Source organism: Xyrauchen texanus, chromosome 16 (assembly GCF_025860055.1).
Source record: "Xyrauchen texanus isolate HMW12.3.18 chromosome 16, RBS_HiC_50CHRs, whole genome shotgun sequence".
NCBI classification, from domain to species: Eukaryota; Metazoa; Chordata; class Actinopteri; order Cypriniformes; family Catostomidae; genus Xyrauchen; species Xyrauchen texanus.
The window spans coordinates 16764522-16785059 of record NC_068291.1 but is presented as its reverse complement, the minus strand read 5'-3'; the positions used below and the strand labels follow the sequence as shown (position 1 = coordinate 16785059).

At 39.0% G+C, this 20538-nt stretch overlaps 1 protein-coding gene across 2 annotated transcripts in view; it reads right to left on the bottom strand.

The window, feature by feature from the left end:
• Window positions 1–1175: 1175 nt before the first annotated feature.
• The window catches only part of LOC127657051 (dihydropyrimidinase-related protein 5-like), a 37271-nt gene continuing 17908 nt past the window's right edge, over window positions 1176–20538 (bottom strand). For both annotated transcript variants that reach the window (XM_052145689.1, XM_052145691.1), the window contains exons 7-13: window positions 20451–20526; window positions 15737–15893; window positions 15398–15539; window positions 13540–13682; window positions 13208–13415; window positions 9612–9780; window positions 1176–2857 (exon numbers count right to left, since the gene is read on the bottom strand). In XM_052145689.1, coding sequence (XP_052001649.1) covers window positions 2772–2857; window positions 9612–9780; window positions 13208–13415; window positions 13540–13682; window positions 15398–15539; window positions 15737–15893; window positions 20451–20526 — 981 coding nt within the window. In that variant the 3' untranslated portion in view covers window positions 1176–2771. The remainder of the gene's footprint in view (window positions 2858–9611; window positions 9781–13207; window positions 13416–13539; window positions 13683–15397; window positions 15540–15736; window positions 15894–20450; window positions 20527–20538) is intronic.

Here is a 20538-nt window from a genome sequence, read left to right as displayed (position 1 = left end):
TGTGTGTATATATATACACACACACGTATATAAACACACACATATATGACAAATATGTTTTGTGGTTGTGTACCCGGTAATACCATGATACTTTGATAAACACCAATGTACTGTAACTAACCTACCAATAGACTTGTAGTGTGTAATATATATATATATATATATACCACGGTCTGTTCAATGCTTGATTCTGATTGGCTCACGGACGTTCTAAGGTGTGCAATTATTTTCCAGTAAACACACAGTGGTTACAGGTCTTGACCGCATAACGGTTTCATATCACCAAATTATTTCAGTTATTTCAAAGAGACCTACAAGCTACCACAACAAAATAATCAATTAAAACCAAGACTTTAGTTAAATAAATCGGATAAGTATGACAATGTCTTTAATATCCTAAATGTAATTCAATTTGATTGAAAAGCATCCTTGTGCTCACTCTTTCTCTTTCGCTCTGGTCAGTCGCGCCCACACACACACACACACACACACACACACACACAGAGATTCCTGTCAAAAGTAAAATTAATCAAATTATTTTATTTCTTTCACTTACTAGGGTAATATCGCAATCTCAGGCTTTCAGCTCAACCGACCTTACATGACCATTGACATTTGAATTAGGATGTTCCCGCGTTTTTATCACTCATGCGCGTTGCGAGCGCGCGGCTTAGATACGCTATGTAGACAGTACAAAAAATATCCAGCGCTATATGCTCAAGATGTTTTAGATATACACAATTGTATGCATCTGTTGTTGAATTACGAGTCAAAAATAGACTGTACCTTAAACTGTATATTGATACCGAGATAAAACATTTTCAACATATCTTTCTGTAGTATGAATTCCAAAAGTAATGTAATGTATTGTCCAGAACAATTTATAAATAACACTTTTAATAATGTAAACGATACACACGCATACATACATTAAGCAATAGTCAGCCTAAAGAACCCTTATGTGCAAAAAGGATTATTTTCTTGGTAAATCTTGTAAATAGAACCTTTTTGGCAAAAAGGGTTATTTGGAGCTGAGAAAAGAACACCAGGGTTCTATATAGAACCCCAAAGAACCTTTTTTTCTAGGAGTGTATAATTGAAGAGCATAAATAAAAAAAATAAAAATAGACTGAAATATTTCTTTAAGTGAAGACTTCCGGACATGAGGTTGAAGTGGGTTTTATTTGCACTTTTTCATGAGATAAACAACAATACTTTAATAAGTACAACTGTAGTGCATACACGGCTCATTTAAAAAAAAAAAATGAGAAGCATACTCACAATCAAGAATAATAATAAAAAACATTAATATTCAGCACCAACAGAAACTGTTTTCCATTTTAATGCTTGAGTTGTACAGCTAAACAGTTCATGTGTTTCAAATTGTCTCTACAGAAGGTCTTCAAATGCATCGAGCTGCTTAGTTAAAGTAAGACATACATGTACAAAATGAACACATGCCTCTGTTAGCAGTCTGGTGTTATTTAACTGTAGTTGGTTAGTGGTGGTGGAGCACATTGAAATCAACGATCAGAAGTGAGGCAGAAACATTTCTGAATCAATTTCACTTGCCGCATGCAAATCAATTGTTACCAAAGCACAGTGTTAATCGTTCAGTGAGCAACCACAGTAAATCAATAGTATTACACTGTCATTACAGTTCAAATTTCAGATTACAATGTTTGACAGTTCATTCTAGAAAGATCATAAAGTAACAATGCAAAAGAGCATTTAATAAAGAGCAGATATAAGGACAATTTTAAGTGCTCAACGAGAATGTACACATATAGAATATTTAAAAAATCTATCAAGTTTTAGATAGTTGCACAAATTGATATGTGAGAAAGTAAACAAAGTTATTCTAAATTCACATTTTAGGAGGTCTCAGGGCTATGTGCTTAAAAATCACCTTTTGAATGGTTAAGCAATACAAGTGACATCATAAAAGGGCCTGATTCATCAACCAATGGTATGACAAAAATAACTACAAAATCACTGAAGAAGCAATTACCTCATATTGCCTCTTTATCTAATGTCAAGAAATAAGATGCAAATAAGATGCACCTCAATGGCAAGTAAAAATGAAGCTAAATTTGTTTTGGAATTGTACTAGTCAGAAAGTGTTGCCAGGTGATCAGTGTAACAGTTGTAAGTGTAAAGAGGCAGGGTGCTTCTGTACATTAGTGTAATTCAAGAGATAACACACTGAGGTAAATGTATAGTCGTCTGCAACACATTAAAACAGTTCAGATATTAAGTTCATTTACAATGACTCGCATTTCATTCTAGCCATAACGAAATACACAAACAAAAATTATTCCCATTCTTAAAACAAATGTTCAGTTGCTATCTTAAAAATACTTGAAACTGTAGCAAAGGTAAAACGTGTACTGTTTGTAACAAAAACAGTTTGTAGAACTTTTATCATCAAAAACCATTGGACAAAATTGAACAAAATTAAACATTTGTTCAGCACTACAACTGTTTTATTATAACACAACCTTCCCTATTTAATTTAGATGAACACGAAGAACAAAAACACCCAATAACAATTTTATCTTGCACAAATCTCTCACAAGCATTTCTGACTTGTACCTTGTTTCCCAATTCCCAGACAAAAATATTGTTGTGTTTTCCTTGTATGCATATATATATATAAAAACACTGGAGTTTACTTGCAAGTGATTAAAATTAAATAAACCATCAGATGTGAGGATGTCAAATATTGTAGGTGCTTAGTTTCAAACTTCTTTGGGTGCTGCTCCAAAATGTTACCAGATTCCACTGGACCGACCACCAGGGGGTGCCAAAATCCTTGCAGAAGCTCTATTTGGAATGTTGTCATCAATTTGGGCACCTATCAAATAAAAAAAACAACAACAATCTAACATAAGCAACACAGCTGACACAATTTGATGTCTATATCATCAATCAGAAGTTATGACTGAATGTCATGAAAATGGCCAAGAAATGTCTGGGTCATGTTTTACCTCCAATTAAAGAAAGTTTCATGAAGATTTCTTTGCATTGTGACATTATTTTCATGACAATTAAGCACATTTTCACTGCTCCTACATAATTGTCTGAGGCCTATTGTAATAATAACAATACAGTAATTTTCAAATGATTAAATGATAAATGCAAATTATATATTAAATCATTTGTACAGGGTAGATGTAAAATACAATTAGTAGAATACTGTATGTTGTATTGAATTTTATTAATTCTGATTTTAATCAAATAATACACTGTAAAATAACCAAATATGTTTTAAAATATAATTTATATATATTATAATTCTCTCTCTCTCTCTCTCTCTTTATATATATATAATATTTGGGTGTTATGGTCCTGTCACTCTGGGTTTTTGTCTGACAGGACCGCAATATCACCGTCCCGTGTCTGATTGTGTTTTTTGATTGTATTCCCTGCAGTGCGCTCTTTGGTCTGTCTTGTTTCATGTCGGGAGCACGGTATCTGGATTCTGACCTCCTGTATGGTTTGGTTTCGTTCTGTGTCGGGATCTGGACACTCGTGCTTTATATCTGTCTGTTATTGAAGTGGGTGCATCACGCTTAAATCATCTTGGCAGCACGCACTCGTGTCAATATTTTTTTTTGTCTCTCGCGAACACGGGTGTGCCTTGCATCGTGCTGCACGCCCGGGTCACAAGCTCTCTTCATGTTGTACTGAGGTTCGGTCACGTCGGTCTGAGATGTGTATGGCCGAACTCTCACACAGGTGTCCTGTCTTAATTTTGGTGTCGTGTGCATCGCGTGGCATCGCTTTGTTTGGCATTCCTACGCATTCTCTTGTCTTTTTTGTCGGTTGGCATGGACGTGTATTGTCTTGCCGATGTGCACTCATGTCATTCGGGTGATTTGTTGTCTTGTGAGAGCATGTGGATTTGGTTTGTTTCTGTATTGCCGCATGTCTCTCTGTCTTACGTCATACCCCGCCTCCTTGAATGCCCATTATTCGGTTATTAGTCACACCTGCCGTCTTGTTAACCTATTGATTTCTCTCCCTATTTTAGTCTCCTCGTGTTTGCTGTCCAGTGCCAGTTCATCTTGTGTTTGTTCCAGTCGGTTGTGTGTGTTGGTTGGTCTAGTTTGTAAATTGGTTTATTCCACCATGCCTACCTGGTCGGTCCTGTCTCCAGTTTCCCTTGCCCCAGCCAATAATATTTGCTTTGTGTTTTTCCGTTTTGGGTAGTTTATGTTTATTGTTTTTTTTTTTTACCCCTTTTGGGAGTTTGTGTTTGTTTTATGTATTAAATAAATTCCTTTATTTTTACTCTGTGCTTGGGTCCTGAGCCTCTCTGTTATCTCTGCAAGATAGTGACATGGGGTGAAATATTTTTTTAACCCTCATGTGGTCAATTTGAACCAATTCAACTTTTTACCCAACTTAAAAAAATTGGTTTGTCCATTCAATTAAAATCCCATGACTTTATTCACACAGTGAACATTGATAACTGAGTGTTCAGGAGCATGTCCATCCTTTAGATGAGCACATGTCCGCTTGCAAACACAAAGTCCTCGGACATGTGTACCACCAGATGTGGCACTGATGTGCAAAACTAGCAGCATAATCATACATTTATTTTATGAAATAATGTTGTAATAAAGGGCTGTCAATCATCAATTAATTATATGGTGTGCCTATTAACTAATCAAATTAATGGCATATATAAATATTAGCTGAGAATGCCCCTTAAATAAAAAGAATTCAATATATAATGATGAATAATTATAAATAGCTGTATTTAAATAATTACAATATGTATATTATTTTAATTATCAGAATTTGTTTTAATAATAATAATAATAATAATAATAATATATATATATATATATATATATATATATATATATATATATATATAAGATAAAAAAATTATATTCAGATCATTAAAATGCATTATATTATTGAGGAGTTAAGAACTGATAAAACAATACAAAAAATCTGTTTATTTGCATATTACTGAACATAAGCTAATCAATGGCCTCCAGTTCATAGCAATCCTTTTTGCAATTGAATTTGTCAATCAGTCCAAGCTTGTCAAAGGAGCCGTCAATACACCTGCATCAGACGGAAGCTTTTGGAGAGTCTCTCTTTGGTTGTGTCGCATCATAAACATATAATTTGTAGGTCACTGTGTCAAGTTAAATGTACAATACTTAGAAAAACACGTCTTGAGATCCCTAATTTGCACTTCCTCAAGCTGTATTTTGAACACAAGTATGCATCTTCGTGTTGTGCTGTCTGCTGTTGGTGAGTGTGGTTTGTTCTCTCTAAAAGCTGCACATTGCCTGTACAGCTGAAGTTTCGCTTACCGCCCTCTGGAGAAAACAGGTGGTAATTCAAGCTTGAATTGCTCAGGAATCTTCCTTTTTACAGTTCGGGGACATGATTAATTGCATAATTTTTTTTTAAAGCCTTATCTTTTATATAATTAATCTCACTGAATTAACGTGTTGAATCGACAGCCCTACAAATAATATATTTTCTGCACCTTAAACTTGTTTTCTGTTCATTATATTTTTATAAATGGCCTCTTAGCCAATAAAAAGCTTTGATCATGTGTTTGTCAAGCTTTCATCCTTGGAATTTAGTGCCCTTGAAAGCAGAACAGCGTAGTGAACTTCATTGCTAAGTTTTAAAGGCAAATTTTATTCTAAAGTGTTAATGGTTGGATTAGTTAAAGTGCACCACTCATCAAAATTAATTAAAAAAAATAAAAACTTTTTTTGTACTACATCAATCCTTAAACTATTTTGTCAGAGCAAAGCAGATGAGCAGAGAAAGTATGTTACAGGGATTCGTTCATGACAGTTAACCGTTGATGTTATTAATTCACAATTCGCAGCCGGCGGTAGTGACAAAACTATAAGAATTTGTGTATTTGACACCTATTCCGAGTCCTAAGCATTAGCATGTTTTGCACATGTATCAAAATCCTTGTTAGCAACACAGTCAAACAGTTCTATTATACTGAAATATTTTTCAGGAAAAATAATTATTTTCCAGGACATTTACTGTAGGTATTTTTCAAATATTCCATGAATTTCCATGACGGGAAAACTGCACTGAAAAATTACAGGTTTTCCAGGATGCGTGGGAACCCTGATAATAATACTAGAAAAGAAGTTGATAAAAAGATCTAATGCAATATACACTCAACGGCCACTTTATTAGGTACACCTGTACATCTACTTATTCATGCAATTATCTAATCAGCCATTCGTGTGGCAGCAATGTAATGTATACAATCATTCAGATATGGCTCAGGAGCTTCAGTTAATGTTCACATCAACCATCGGAATTGGGAAAAAATCTTATCTCAGGGCATGAATGTTGGTGCCAGATGGGCTGGTTTGAGTATTTCTGAAACTGCTGATCTCCTGGGATTTTCATGCACAACAGTCCCTAGAGTAGTGATCGACCGATATTAATTTTTAATGACCAATACCAATATCCAGAGAGCAGGGTGAGCGATAGGCCGACACAATGCTGCTATATCACAACATTTTATATAGTAAATAACATAAACATAAAATTGCTATAAAAAAAAGAATAAACTCTTATTTACCACTATATTTACTCAATATCACAAAAAATTTTTACTTTCTAAAAAAAGAATAAATATATTATTGATATTATAATATTGTATTTGAAATGGTAGATAGAAGTTTCTTCTTATTTCTGTTTCTTATAAATCTTTATAATTTATTTGCACATGAATAAATTGTTAATATATTAGGAAGAAGGAAATAATACACACAGTAGTCCAGCAACCATGGATGGCATGTCCACGTTAGCAATCGCATTTTCTCAAAAAATACCAAATCAAAACATTTGAACATATAGTGCATAGTGAACATGACATTTACTTATAGCACACATGAAGCACTTTTCCTTTGAAGATGAACTCATGTGCTCGTGCAGATCCAGCGCCAGCAGCAATATCCTGACAGTTTAAAGGCCTGGATCGCCTGATTGGATTGTCACAGACTGACCATCATGATTTGTAAATCGGAGGAACTTTTGATCCTGATACTGAAGTTTTTGATTCTGGCTGACAGAATGCGCACTTCAGAGGAAGATATAAGATGAGCCCTCGGTGGGAAGAAAACTGGATTTTCGTGAGGTTTGTGAATTACATCTGTTTAAACTAAATATCTGCATATTTGCAGATGGTATATAATAGAAGTATTTGCCTTTTATCATTAGACAAGTTAAAGAAAACTGTTGAGGAGAGTGATAGATTACATGCTTCAGAGGAAGATTAATGAGCGTTCCACAAGATGCTGGATATGCTGGAGTTTTGTGAGGTTGGTTTATTACATCTGTTAAACAAGATATGCGCATATTTGCAGACGGTATACTGTAAGATATTAGTTTAATTGATATTTGCATTTTTATCATTATACAAGATAAAGTTAAAAGTTACAGGGAACTGTGGAGGAGAGTGAGGGAGAATGAAACAGGCAAGCACTTTAACATAATGAGCTCAAACGCGTCTGTCGCAGCTCTGATATGCGGACCGTTTAAATGAGATGGTGTTACACACCGGTCTATCATTGTAGTAACACGATGGCACGTAACAACAAAATGAAATGTGACTGATCATTTACATGTCTCACACATTTGTCATTATGGCATTATTTTGATAATCGTCTAATTGAACGATTATTTGAACGATTATTGGTCTATCCGGTTGATTATTGCAACGATTAAACTCTTAACTGACTATTCAGCTTTTGCCTAGACTTAAAAGGTTGTATTAAACATGCTCGCTAACAATAAAGAGGACAAAATCATATTTAAAAAATATCTCTAAATGACATTCACTGAATTCCTAGGGGGAAAAAAACGTTTTTATTAGGTTTTATTCAGTAAAAATTCACTGCAGGAAAACCTATTGTAATCAAGAGTTTTTGTCTTGTTTTCCACATATATCTTATATGTTGTTTCTCAGGTAAATGGAGCTTGTTTTAAGTAGGATGTTGTTTTAGGATATTTGTAAATATTAAATAATGTATTCAACATTCTCCAATAACATTTTTTTCTTCTGCATTATAGCTACTAATATAAATGTAAGTTGTTTTAAAGGAGTTTTATATATTAGTTTTGGAAAACAAGCCAAGAAAGACTGCTCAAAATCTTTGTTGCAGTGAATAATGGGCTAAGACTAGACTCTCTTACCTTTATTTTCACTTCGATCCATCTTTAACTCACAAAAACAAACTCTAGATGTTCTGACATGCAGGTTTTGCTTAAGTGGAATCCCAGATCTGGCTCTGCTTTGTTTCACGATGACAGTGCTTCTGTATTTCCTTTTTTTTTGCATTTTTCCATTATAATTCTGTTATATTTTGTGATCTACATCACCTGAAGCTGTTTGGAAAGTTTAGAGTGCATCTGGACATGTGTTTTCTTCCTCTCCTCAGTCATGCGCGAGCTGCTGTGCTTCTCTCTCTAGTCATCATTAGAGTTTCATATGACCTCATGGTACGTTAATTGTATCGGCATAAATTCTGAATATCGGCCAATGTATCTGCCTCAGTGATATATCGGTCAACCACTACTCTAGAGTGTTTAGAGAATGGTGTGAAAAACAAAAACTATCCAGCGAGCGGCAGTTCTGTGGGCGAAAACTGCTTGTTAATGACAGAGGTCAACGGAGAATGGCCAGACAGGTCCAAGCTGACAAGAAGGTAACAGTAACCCAAATAAACACGTGTTACAACAGTGCTTAGCAGAAAAGCATTTCTGGACATAAAACACGTTGAACACTGTTGCGGATGGGCTACAGCAGCAGAAGACCCCTCCAGTTACTACTGCTGTCATCTTAGAATAGGAAACTGAGGATGCTGTGGGCACAGGCTCACCAAAACTGGACAGTAGACAAATGGAAAACATCGCCTGGTCTGACAAATCTGCCCATCTGACTCAAGGTTCGATGTGTTGTGCATTCTGAGATGCTGTTCTGCTCACTACAATTGTACAGAGTAGTTATCGGAGGTACCGTAGCCATTCTGTCAGCTCGAACCAGTCTGGCTATTCTCCGTTGACCTCTCTCATCAACAAAGTGTTTTCGTCCCAGGAGATCAGCAGTTACAGAAATACTGAAACCAGCCCGTCTGGCATCAACATCCATAGCACAGTCTAAATCACTGAGATCACATTTTTCCCCCATTCCGATGGTTGATGTGAATATTAACTGAAGATACTGGCCCATATCTGCATGAATTTATACATTACACTGCTGCCTCACGATTGGCTGATTAGATAATTGCATGAATACGTAGATGCACAGGTGTATCTAATAATGTGGCCGGTGAGTAATAAATGTAATATGAGAGATTTATAAACAATTTTTGTGATTTTTGACTGGGAACACAAAAGGTGTTAACACAAGCAAACACAACACAAGGGTCAAATACTTCACATTTAGTTTGAAATCATAATATGTACACTACTTAAAGATTACTGATGGAAATCTTTCATACAATTGAAATGCATACAGTAAATCTTATAAATAGACTGAAATATTTTTGAGTGACAGCATTATAAGTAAGATATTTTAGAACAGGCTACTGTACCAGACAAACTAAAGCTGGACTCATGCATGTCTCTCATCGCCCCGTGGCGAGTACAGGGTCGAGGGTTCATGTCTCCATCTGCATGGCACGATTCCTTCTTCCCTGAATTCTGCACTGCAGCTACATCTCCAGCATACGGAGCACGTTCAACGCCCTTCAGTGCCTGACACTGTGGGTAAAAGGTTTCAAACAACATCAATGTGGCTGACTCTTTATGTCACAGGAACAAAATATGTTGATGTACTTCAGTCTGCAATTTACAAATAAATCTACAATTTATGATTGATACTTGAAGCAAATCTGTATCTTTTGTGCTCTCCACTAAAAAGTTTTTATCAAAAATTACTACAGTATTACCTGTTTTTAAAAAGTTTTTTTATGCATTCTTTAAAGTACCAGGCAGTACAATGTAAATACAATGGCAGATGAAAAAGGTAATCAATGAGTACCATGGTATTGTTACGTTCCCGTGTTGTCTGCCCTGTGTTCTCTGTTTCACTAGTCACGTTTATGTCACGTTTCCTTGTTGTCTGCTCCGTGTTTTCCGTTTCACCCGTCACCGATCCCGTTCCATGTCACGTTTTCCCTGTTGTCTGCCCTGAGTCTCACTGTCCGTGTGTGAAACTGCACTTCCCACAATTCCCGGATCACACTCCCAGCCCTGATCACTGTGTTATTGTCCGCACCTGTCTGTTATTTTGTCATTACCTTGTCTGTTTATTTTAACCCCGCTTTCTCCCCTTCCCTTTGTCAATCGTTATCGTTTCATGTTCGTGCTTTTGCCCGTGAGTGCTTCATCCATGTTTGTGTTGCCATCTTCACTCGTGTTCGTTTTAGTTAACCCTGCCCTTCGTGGATGTTTGTCAGCCTGTGTTCACTCGTGCGTTATTTTGTGTTTGAGTTTACTTTTTCCATTGTGGACTTTTCATTTGTTCCAGTGTTTGTGTTTCAGTTATTAATAAACCGCATTTAGATCCAAATTCCCTGTCTGCCTTCTCCTGATTTCCACACAATCATTACAGAACGATTGACCCACAATGGATCTAGCGGTGCAACACGCCAACTTCCGGCTGCTCAGCCTCAAACAAGAGGGCCGCCCTGTGAAAGATCACATCAGCGACTTCCTCGCGCTGGCGAGAATCTCGGACTTCCCGGACTCTGCCCATGTGGTCTTCTTCAGGGACACCCTACACAGTTCGCTTAGGGAGCATTTGCCGCCGGCGACGCACGGTTGGACTCTCCGCGACTTCCTGGAGGCGCCCTTACTGGTCTGCGGCTCGCCGTACACCGTGAGCATCGCCGAGGAGGATCCCACCTCTCCTCCCACAGTGGTGACTCCCCAGTCGTCCATGACGCTTCTTGTCGCACCAGCCCCACCTGTCAGCGAGCCCATCCCCACGCCAGTCGCCCCCCACAAGCCAGCGCGTTCCTCTTCATCTGCCCAGAGGAGGAAGAGAAGACGGGCTTCCGCCTCCCGGCCCACGCCTGCCCCGGTCTGCAAGCCAGAGCCCACGCCTGCCCCGGTCTGCGAACCAGAGCCCACGACTGTCACTGTGAGCGAGCCTGCACGGCTCCGCCTCCCGAGCCTCCTACGGCTCTGCTCCCAGAGATTCCATTGCCTTCTAGGGCTTCGCCTCTAGAGCATCCTACGGCGCCCCCTCCCTCGGCTCTGCCTTCAGAGCCTTCCAGGTCTCCGCTTCTGAAACCTCCTACGGTGCCACCTCCCTCAGCTCCGCCTCCAGAGCCTTCCAAGTCTCCGCCTCTAAAGCCTCCTACGGCACCACCTTCCTTGGCCCCGCCTCCTGAGCCTTCCTCAGCTCAGCCTCCAGAGCCTCCCACGGCTCTGCCTCCTGAGCCCCCAGGGCTTTCCATGGTTCTGCCTCCCTTGGCTCCGCCTCCTGGGCCTCCCGAGCCATCCTCTGCTCCGCCTTCCTCAACTCCGTCTCCTAGGCCTTCCTCGGCTCCGCCTCCAGAGGTCCCCTTGGCAGAGCCTCCTGAACCCCCCCTCGGTTGCGCCTCCTTAAGTTCCACCTCCTGAGCCTCCCTCGGCTCCGCCTCCGGAGTCTCCCGAGCCTCTCCCGGCTCCGCCTCCAAAGCCTCCTTCGGCTCCGTCTTCAGAGCCTTCTTCGCCCTCGACTCCTTCAGCTCCGCCTCCTGAATCTCCCTCGGCTCTGCCTCCGGAGCCCCCCTCGGCTCCGCCTCCTGTGGCTTCCCCAGCTCTGCCTTCTGAGCCATCTACGCCATCGCCTCCCTTGGCTCCACCCATCACTGTTCCGCATCCTGACCCACCCAAGGCCTTACCGCGTAAGTCTGCCAGCTTCTGCTCTACCCTCAGTGTCTCCCACGGCTCTGCCTGTCTCTGCTCCGCCCCCAGGGTCTCCTGCAGCCTTGCCTACGCCTCCTTCGGCGCCGCCACCCAAGGCCATGACTGCTCCGCCTCAGAAGTCCTCCTTGGCTCCGCCAGCTTCCCCAGTGACCACTCCTCCTCCCAGGCCCCCTGAACCGGCCCATGCCCTGTGGCTGCCACCTAGGCCACCTAAACCTATCCCTGTCCTGTGGCCGCCTCCCAGACCTCCTGAACCGGTCTTTGCCTTGTGGCCGCCTCCCTGGCCTCCTAAGCCTGCCCCTACCCAGTGGACTCCCCCCAGATCTTCTGAACCTGTCTTTGCCTTGTGGTCACCTCCCTGGTCTCCTAAACCTGTCCCTACCCAGTGGACGCCCCCCTGGCCACCTGACCCTGGCCCCGTCTCACACCCCCACAGACTGCCTGCCTGTCCCCTCGGCCTCCGTGGACTGCCTCAGTGTCCCTTGTGCCTCCGTGGACTGCCAGATTGCCCCTTGTGCCTCCTTGTTCTGTCTCCGTGTCCCTTGTGCCCCCTTTGGTCTGTCTGTTTTTCCCCTTTTCTAGCCCCTCTCTCCCTGAACATTTGTTTATTCTTGTTATTTTTTCTTTCCTGTTTCTTAGGACCGTCTGGAAACCGGTCCTTTTGAAGGGGGATTATGTTACGTTCCTGTGTTGTCTGCCCTGTGTTCTCTGTTTCACTAGTCACATTTATGTCACGTTTCCTTGTTGTCTGCTCCGTGTTTTCCGTTTCACCCGTCACCGATCCCGTTCCATGTCACGTTTTCCCTGTTGTCCGCCCTGAGTCTCACTGTCCGTGTGTGAAACTGCACTTCCCACAATTCCCGGATCACACTCCCAGCCCTGATCACTGTGTTATTGTCCGCACATGTCTGTTATTTTGTCATTACCTTGTCTGTTTATTTTAACCCCGCTTTCTCCCCTTCCCTTTGTCAATCGTTATCGTTTCATGTTCGTGCTTTTGCCCGTGAGTGCTTCATCCGTGTTTGTGTTGCCATCTTCACTCGTGTTCGTTTTAGTTATCCCTGCCCTTCGTGGATGTTTGTCAACCTGTGTTCACTCGTGCGTTATTTTGTGTTTGAGTTTACTTTTCCCATTGTGGACTTTTCATTTGTTCCAGTGTTTGTGTTTCAGTTATTAATAAACCGCATTTAGATCCGAATTCCCTGTCTGCCTTCTCCTGATTTCCACACAATCATTACAGGTATACAAGTACAAGCCACTTGTTCAATACCTTCTCCCTCTGGACCATTTTCTTATAGAGGTAATCTGGAAAGGTTCGGAGAGGGTAGAACTTTCCTGAGCCCTCAGCACAAGTGAAGATCCCATTTTCATAAACAACACGACCGCGGCTGATTGTGACCAGGGGAACACCATGACAGCGTAGGTTCTCGTACAGGTTTACATCACCACCTTGCCACTGAGTGGTGACAGAGATGGTCCTAAAGGTAGAAAAAGCATGTAAAACTGAATCTTACACCACTAAGGGAGTACAGGTATACTTTCAATTTATGTACGAAATGTTAATTCTCAGCTGATTGCAGGTTTATCCTTTACAGTGTATACCTCGTTGATTCTGGATCCCAGACCACCACATCAGCATCAGCTCCTGGGATGATCCTGCCCTTCCTGGGGTACAGATTGTAGATCTTTGCAGCATTGGAGCTTGTGATCGCAACAAAACGGTTCTCATCAATCTTGCCTCCAACCTATTAATTAAAAAAGAAAATGTATGGGCTAGAGATTCGTTACTTCTTTATTTTCTTTATTTCTATGACATGATAAAGGATAAAACTTTAATTGTTCTTTAAAACACACCTGAAGCACTGTTTCTGTTTGTAACTTTCTTAAATTCTCAACTTTCTTTATTTAAACATCAAAGTAGCAATTACAATAATTCCTAAAAACTATTGGTAATAAATAATAGTAGTGAATATAGTAATTCTATTCCAAAAAATTTAAAGTATAACAATACAAGTTTTTAATACCGCCTTAATTTGGTAACTGAGATGTGTCAACCAAAGTGAGACACTTCAAAAGCGTCCGTCTGCTATAGTTGTCCACATACACAGAACTATTAAAATAATGCAATTACGCATTCTGTGAAAACAGCCCCAGAGTCTACCTTTGACAGCCCTATTTGTAATATTTTTAGGGTTCCCATCCTTTTTGACCTTTTGACTTTTAAAAATGTTTATGATTTGTGGGAACCAATTTTTTTAAATAATTTGGATTCAGACTGATTCGCTAATGAACCATTCAGCGGTGCATTTCTCGAAAGCATTATTAGCTAACTATGGTCGTAAGATCCATTGTTACCAACACAGTCAATGATTAGGTGTTTTCTTAAACCGTAGTTCCAACGAACATTCCCAAACAGCATCGCAAAGTTGTGTGGATGGAACTACAGCTCTCCACCTGTGGTTAGAAGCTAAAGTTCCTTGTTAGTTTACTGTGTGGACATCACTTGATTTCGCTGAGGCTTTTATATCTTTTATTCCATGTATTTCATTCATTCTGTCTAGACTTTGACAATGTTTACATGCACTCAAGAAAACTGCTTATTCCTGGGTTTTGCTGAATGCGGCATTCTGAATTGTTACGTGAACGCATATGCAGCTGTTTAAGGATTGAATGGCTGTTTAGAGAAAGCACTTTAACACAGAGGTTAAACACACAGTTTCTGTCAGAGAACATGGCTTATGTGTCCATGTTAATGCTTAAGTCAAGTACAGAACACCAGAGTCTGATGTAGAGGTAAACTGTACTATTGCAGCACATTGTATCTGTCGCATTACATAGTGCATGCAGTTTTCATGTTTTCAGCAGCTTTCATGCATTAAACAGCTTTCTTGATTATGTGTAAATGAGCTATTATAATTTAATATTCATGGAAGTTATTACTCCACTCCCTACGAAACATCATTAACGATAGCTCTTTTTTTGGGAAACATTTGTGACTATTTAGTCAATTTCTCCAACGATGCATCGTACTATGTTGGTTAAGCGGTGAGTGGAAACACCCCCCAGAATGATTTGTGAACCATTTCGACCAATTAACTGAAAATAACCTATTTTAAAGAAGGATTCACTCACAAATCGGGACATCCCAATGGCTCTCTGCAAGGTCTACTCTACACAAGATCTAACCAAAAGCAATATTTAGACAATTAAATATTTTAGAGCAAAGCGTAATAGAAAGAAACTTCCATGACTTTCCTATGACTTTGGAACCCTGTATTAATGCTAACATTTTAAAGGCATGTTTCTAGTGACATTTCAGTTTTTGCTGTGATATCGAAATTGATGTGAAAAATCATAAAACTTCATAGATATTGGTGTTGACAATAAAAATCAGTGTCGTGACAACCCAACTGAATAGTATGGTTTACACCATATTCCTCTAACATGAAAGGACACTTACTACTCCCCTCTCCCAGATAACACTCATCCGATCCTGCACGCCAGGAACACCATGAGGGATTTTAGTGAAGTCGTCTTTGCCCATAGCCTTCTGTTTAGTGGCGAAGGGCCGGTGGTCCGATGTCACAACGTTCAGAGTGTCACTACATCAAAATCAAATCCCTTTATCATCACTCAACCATATACACAAGTGCAACAGTGTGTGAAAGTCTTTGGTTATGTTCCAAGCAACATAGCATTCATCACAGAGATAGTAGAAATGAAATTACAGAATGTTATGTGACTATATGTGTATATCACTCAATAAAACTACTCAGAACATGGGAAATCTCCAGCTTACTTCCCCAGAAGACTGAGCAGGTAATTGGGTGTGTTGGGGTCAAGTCTGAGTGGTGGCACAGTGACAAAAGCGGCAGCATGGGCCCAGTCCTGGTGATAGTACTGCAGCCCATTTAAGACAGCGTGAGCAGTGGTGGTTTCTCCATGCACCACTTTCCCTATGAGCACAAGAGCACAATACAGTGCTTGTTTCATTAGCAAACCAGTTGACATATCAGCATTCAAAGTTGGACACCTAGTCTATACGTGTTCTGTGTAAAAGTCAGCTCTCATATCTGGGCCAGGCAGGAACCACTGTCACGTCCGTGTGATTTTGAAATCTCCACTGTAATGTGAGCTCATGCATGAAGCAGCAGAGTGATTGGATGGAAGCGTTCGTTCTCATGAATAATGTGGAGAAACGCACAAAATCGAATGATGTATTAGTGTACTTTACTACAAACCAACCACAACTCATTGTTCACACATATACCTCATTTTTATGACATTTCTTCAAGTTTTGTTTTTTAACTAGAAGAACGAAATGGCTGAAAAAATATATATATTAAAAGAACCACTTTACCTTTAAAGGTGCAGTATGTAAGATTCAGAAACCATTGTTATTAATGATACTTGTGGCCATTAAGTGAACTGCAGCCATCTACCTGTTGCTCATGCTCATGCACACACGCATATGAGTATGGAGCCAGAAATACGACAAAACAATTTGAATTAGGATTGTGTAAATTTGAATGATAGACTTTTGAATTTGAATTATAAGTGTGATTTTGCCAAATGTAATATTACGTTGTATTTTAAATAGGTTTGAATTTGAATTTTTAAAACTCCAATCCTGGACATTTCATATTTAACCAAATGTAATAGTTATTTTTAATGGCACAATTTTATAAATATGTATTTTCAAACAGCAAATTTTTGGTTCTGAATTCTTACAACGTAAATATCCCGTTTTAAAAAATACAGCTTCAAGTTTTCAAGATGAAGAAGAAATTCAGAACACTAAATTCAATATTCTAAAAACCAAACACTGAAATTCAGATCTACAGAAAGTGGGTCAGAGATCAAGCTTCCGTGTTCCACAGGGAAGAGTAGAGGGTCTCGTAAAAGTCGAACGGAGCATTTTGGCCAATTACAGGTCGAGGTGCAATAATTCTCTGGTGTGAGCGTGATTCAAAAGGTCGCCATTCTGACCATGAAGTGGTTCTTAAACTTTTATGATTTATATTATTATGGTTAGCAAGTTAGCACATTCTCAGCCCATGAGACTTTGTCTAAGTGGTCTCTGGTCTTTGTTTTAGTATAAATTATATTTAGTATGAAAGTATGCGTAAGAGTAAGCATCACATATAACTCAATAATGAATGTAATTCTGCTTCATTCTGTGATCGGTATCCACATCAGATCCAAGTCGGATGTTATTTCAAACACTTGTTGGTGTTTGTAAGTGCGTTTTGAGCTCAAGGCAGGAACATCACAAATGATCATTCAGATGTGTGTGATTTAGCAGGTGTGATTACATTATACGATTAATTTCATTCAAATTGTAGGCTTATTGTTAGGCATTTAATGGCTAATTTACACACCGAACTCCAACAAATGTCATTCTCACTTGGAGAGTGCACATCCCTATTGATGTTTAGTCATTATGCCATTTATTTTTAGTTTGACTGTCAGAATAATTTTAAACGTTACATTTCACGTGTTCTTGTCATAAATCTTCAAAGCTGCAACATAAGTTTAAACAAGCAGCATAAAAAGGTTCGATTATGGGTAATGTTGATTATTGTTAATAATAACAATGTAAAAATGTATAAACCTTTTTACTGTTTCATAATTGTATTCATCATTATGAAGGCATTTCAATGCCATTAATCCACGCGCGTTATTGATGCTTGCACGCACGCACGTTAGAGTAAAGCCGCGCTAGGAAAAAGGAAGAACTGAACATTGAAATACAGAGGAATTTTCAATGTATTTAGAGACATTGAGTGGGATGAAAAGTCCCAAAGCAAAATATGTGTATTCTTTGTTGAAGGAATGGTTTTGTAATGTAAAAATCTCCTATTCCCCTACTTTATTTTTGATTATTTTACTTATTTTAATTTATTGTTTGGTATGCTGTGGAGAATATGATGTGTAAATTGAATTGTAATCTCAGTCTTTGTTTGTAGATCTTTCATGTATGACTGCCTTTCTGTTGATGTTCATACAAGAATAAAAATTTTTAAAATGGCATAATGACTAAACATCAATAGAGAATCACGCCTGCTAAATCACACACATCTGAATGATCATTCGTAACTGAGCTCAAAACGCACTTACAAACACCAAGTGTTTGAAATAACATCCGACTTGGATCTGATGTGGATTCTGATCACAGAATGAAGCAGAATTACATTTATTATTGAGTTATATGTGATGCTTACTCTTACGCATACTAATCACTTTCATACTAAATACAATTTATATTATATAAAAATAAATATTTATAAAATTGTGCCATAAAAAAAAACTATTCAATTTGGTTAAATATGAAATGTCCAGGATTGGAGTTTAAAAAATTCTAATTCAAACCTATTTAAAATACAAAGTAATATTACATTTGGCAAAATCACACTTATAATTCAAATTCAAAAGTCTATAATTCAAATTTACACAATCCTAATTCAAATTGTTTTGTCGTATTTCTGGCTCCATAAATAAGCATACCACCATAAGCGTCACCAATGACGTAATGTACAAAGAGACTGACCGTGATTCACCGGCATCATGCTGACAGATGAGGTAGCATAATAAAAATTACACAGTTTTGATTGTTTTACTACAAACTTTGAGACTAAACTAAAACTACTTATCAGCTAACATAGCATACTGATACACACATCCAGCTACATACTACCAAAATATACCAGACAGTTTACTGTTGCACTGTTATGTTGCACTATTGTATGTTTTGTATGTCATATGTTGTACTACGATCAAGAAACCAGCGTATTAGCTTAAATTTATCCTGTATATCTGACTTTTAGTATAAAGAGAAGATCATTTAAATTATTTTAAAGTTACAATGCAAGGTGTTACGAATGCAGACAGCGAAGGCAGACGAGGAGAGCGGATCTAATTGCAGCTTTACTTTATTAGAACACAAAAAACACAAAGGAAAACCCACAATGGGGAAATAAACATAACACCGAAAACACAGGCAGGGAACACACACACACACACACACACACACACACACACACACACACACACACACACACACACACACACACACACACACACACACACATGTTGTGTTTCCATGTTTTATGGGGACTTTCCATAGACATAATGGTTTTTATACTGTACAAACTTTATATTCTATCCCCTAAACCTAACCCTACCCCTAAACCTAACACTCACAGAAAACTTTCTGCATTTTTACCTTTTCAAAAAACATAATTTAGTATGATTTATAAGCTGTTTTCCTCATGGGGACCGACAAAATGTCCCCACAAGGTCAAAAATTTCGGGTTTTACTATCCTTATGGGGACATTTGGTCCCCACAAAGTGATAAATACACACTCACACACACCGGGCTAACAACATTCAACGAAAGACAAGGACTAAACCAAAAACCAGGATATAAATACACAAGGGCAGGATGATTACAAATAATAAACAGGTGTGAACAATGACACAAAATGGCAGTGATGATGACAGGTGGATACTGGGAAGTGTAGTTCTTTTAACAATAGACTATTGAGACAGTGGAGCTAAACAAGGGACAAAAGTGTACCTATGGAAAACAAAAGGGACAAAAATGGAAACCAAAGGGGCAACGGTAAAACAAGACAAGGTAACCCTAACACAAGGTAGCTTTGTCTGTGTTAGCAGGTCGGTTTTGAAACGCCAATTCAGGGTCCCCAAAACCGAACGATGGTCCCTCCAGTAATAAAATGCCCTGCCGATGTTCACTCTAGTTTTTGCTCTACCACGATCACATTTCCGCTTAGCCAGACGGGATTCAGTAGATAAATGTTTTTTTTTTTTGAGTCGGTGTTGTGCTGGGAGCCGGACATTTGCTGGATTCCATCTCTAAGATAACGTTATCTAGTGTTGCAGTTTGTTGTCGCAGTTGAATAGTGGATGCACTGAGGCAAGGCTCTCGGGAGCGCGCGTAAATGCCACATCCTTTGGATTTTTCCGTCAAAAGCAACCCGCTCCCTTCGCATGAAGGCTTTAATAGGCAATCTAGGTAGTCCAGGAAGGGCTCGTTTTTTAAGTTGCTTTACGAGCCGTTCACACATTGGCAACATTTGTTTTTAAATATTACATGAAAATTGTTACATATTGCACCTTTAACAATAAACATAATAATGAGTGCTTTAATTGTTTTTAATTATGTGCTACCTGTACATATCTGTTAACCAAAAAAAAAAGAATTTTGGGGAAGGGGACATGACTCTATTTATACATTAAAATCTCTTTATGACCAGTTGCTTTAAAGTAATATCAAAATAGCACCAAAAAGCATCTAAAGGAAAGGTCTAGCATAATTACTTTGCTGATGCCAACTGGATTGATTTTTTTATGTCCAATGCAATGAACATCTTACAAGTGTAAGAAATTGACTGTGGCTAAAGTGTACAAATACTTTTTCAAACCAATCTATTAAAGATGTTATAATAATGGTCAAAATATGCTTTGAGAATCACTGCCTGGCTCTTACCCTGCATTTTGGCCGATGCTACAACGTCCCCTGCTGACATGCTGGATACATTCACAAGGTATATGGGACAGTGGGCCTTTGCGACAAA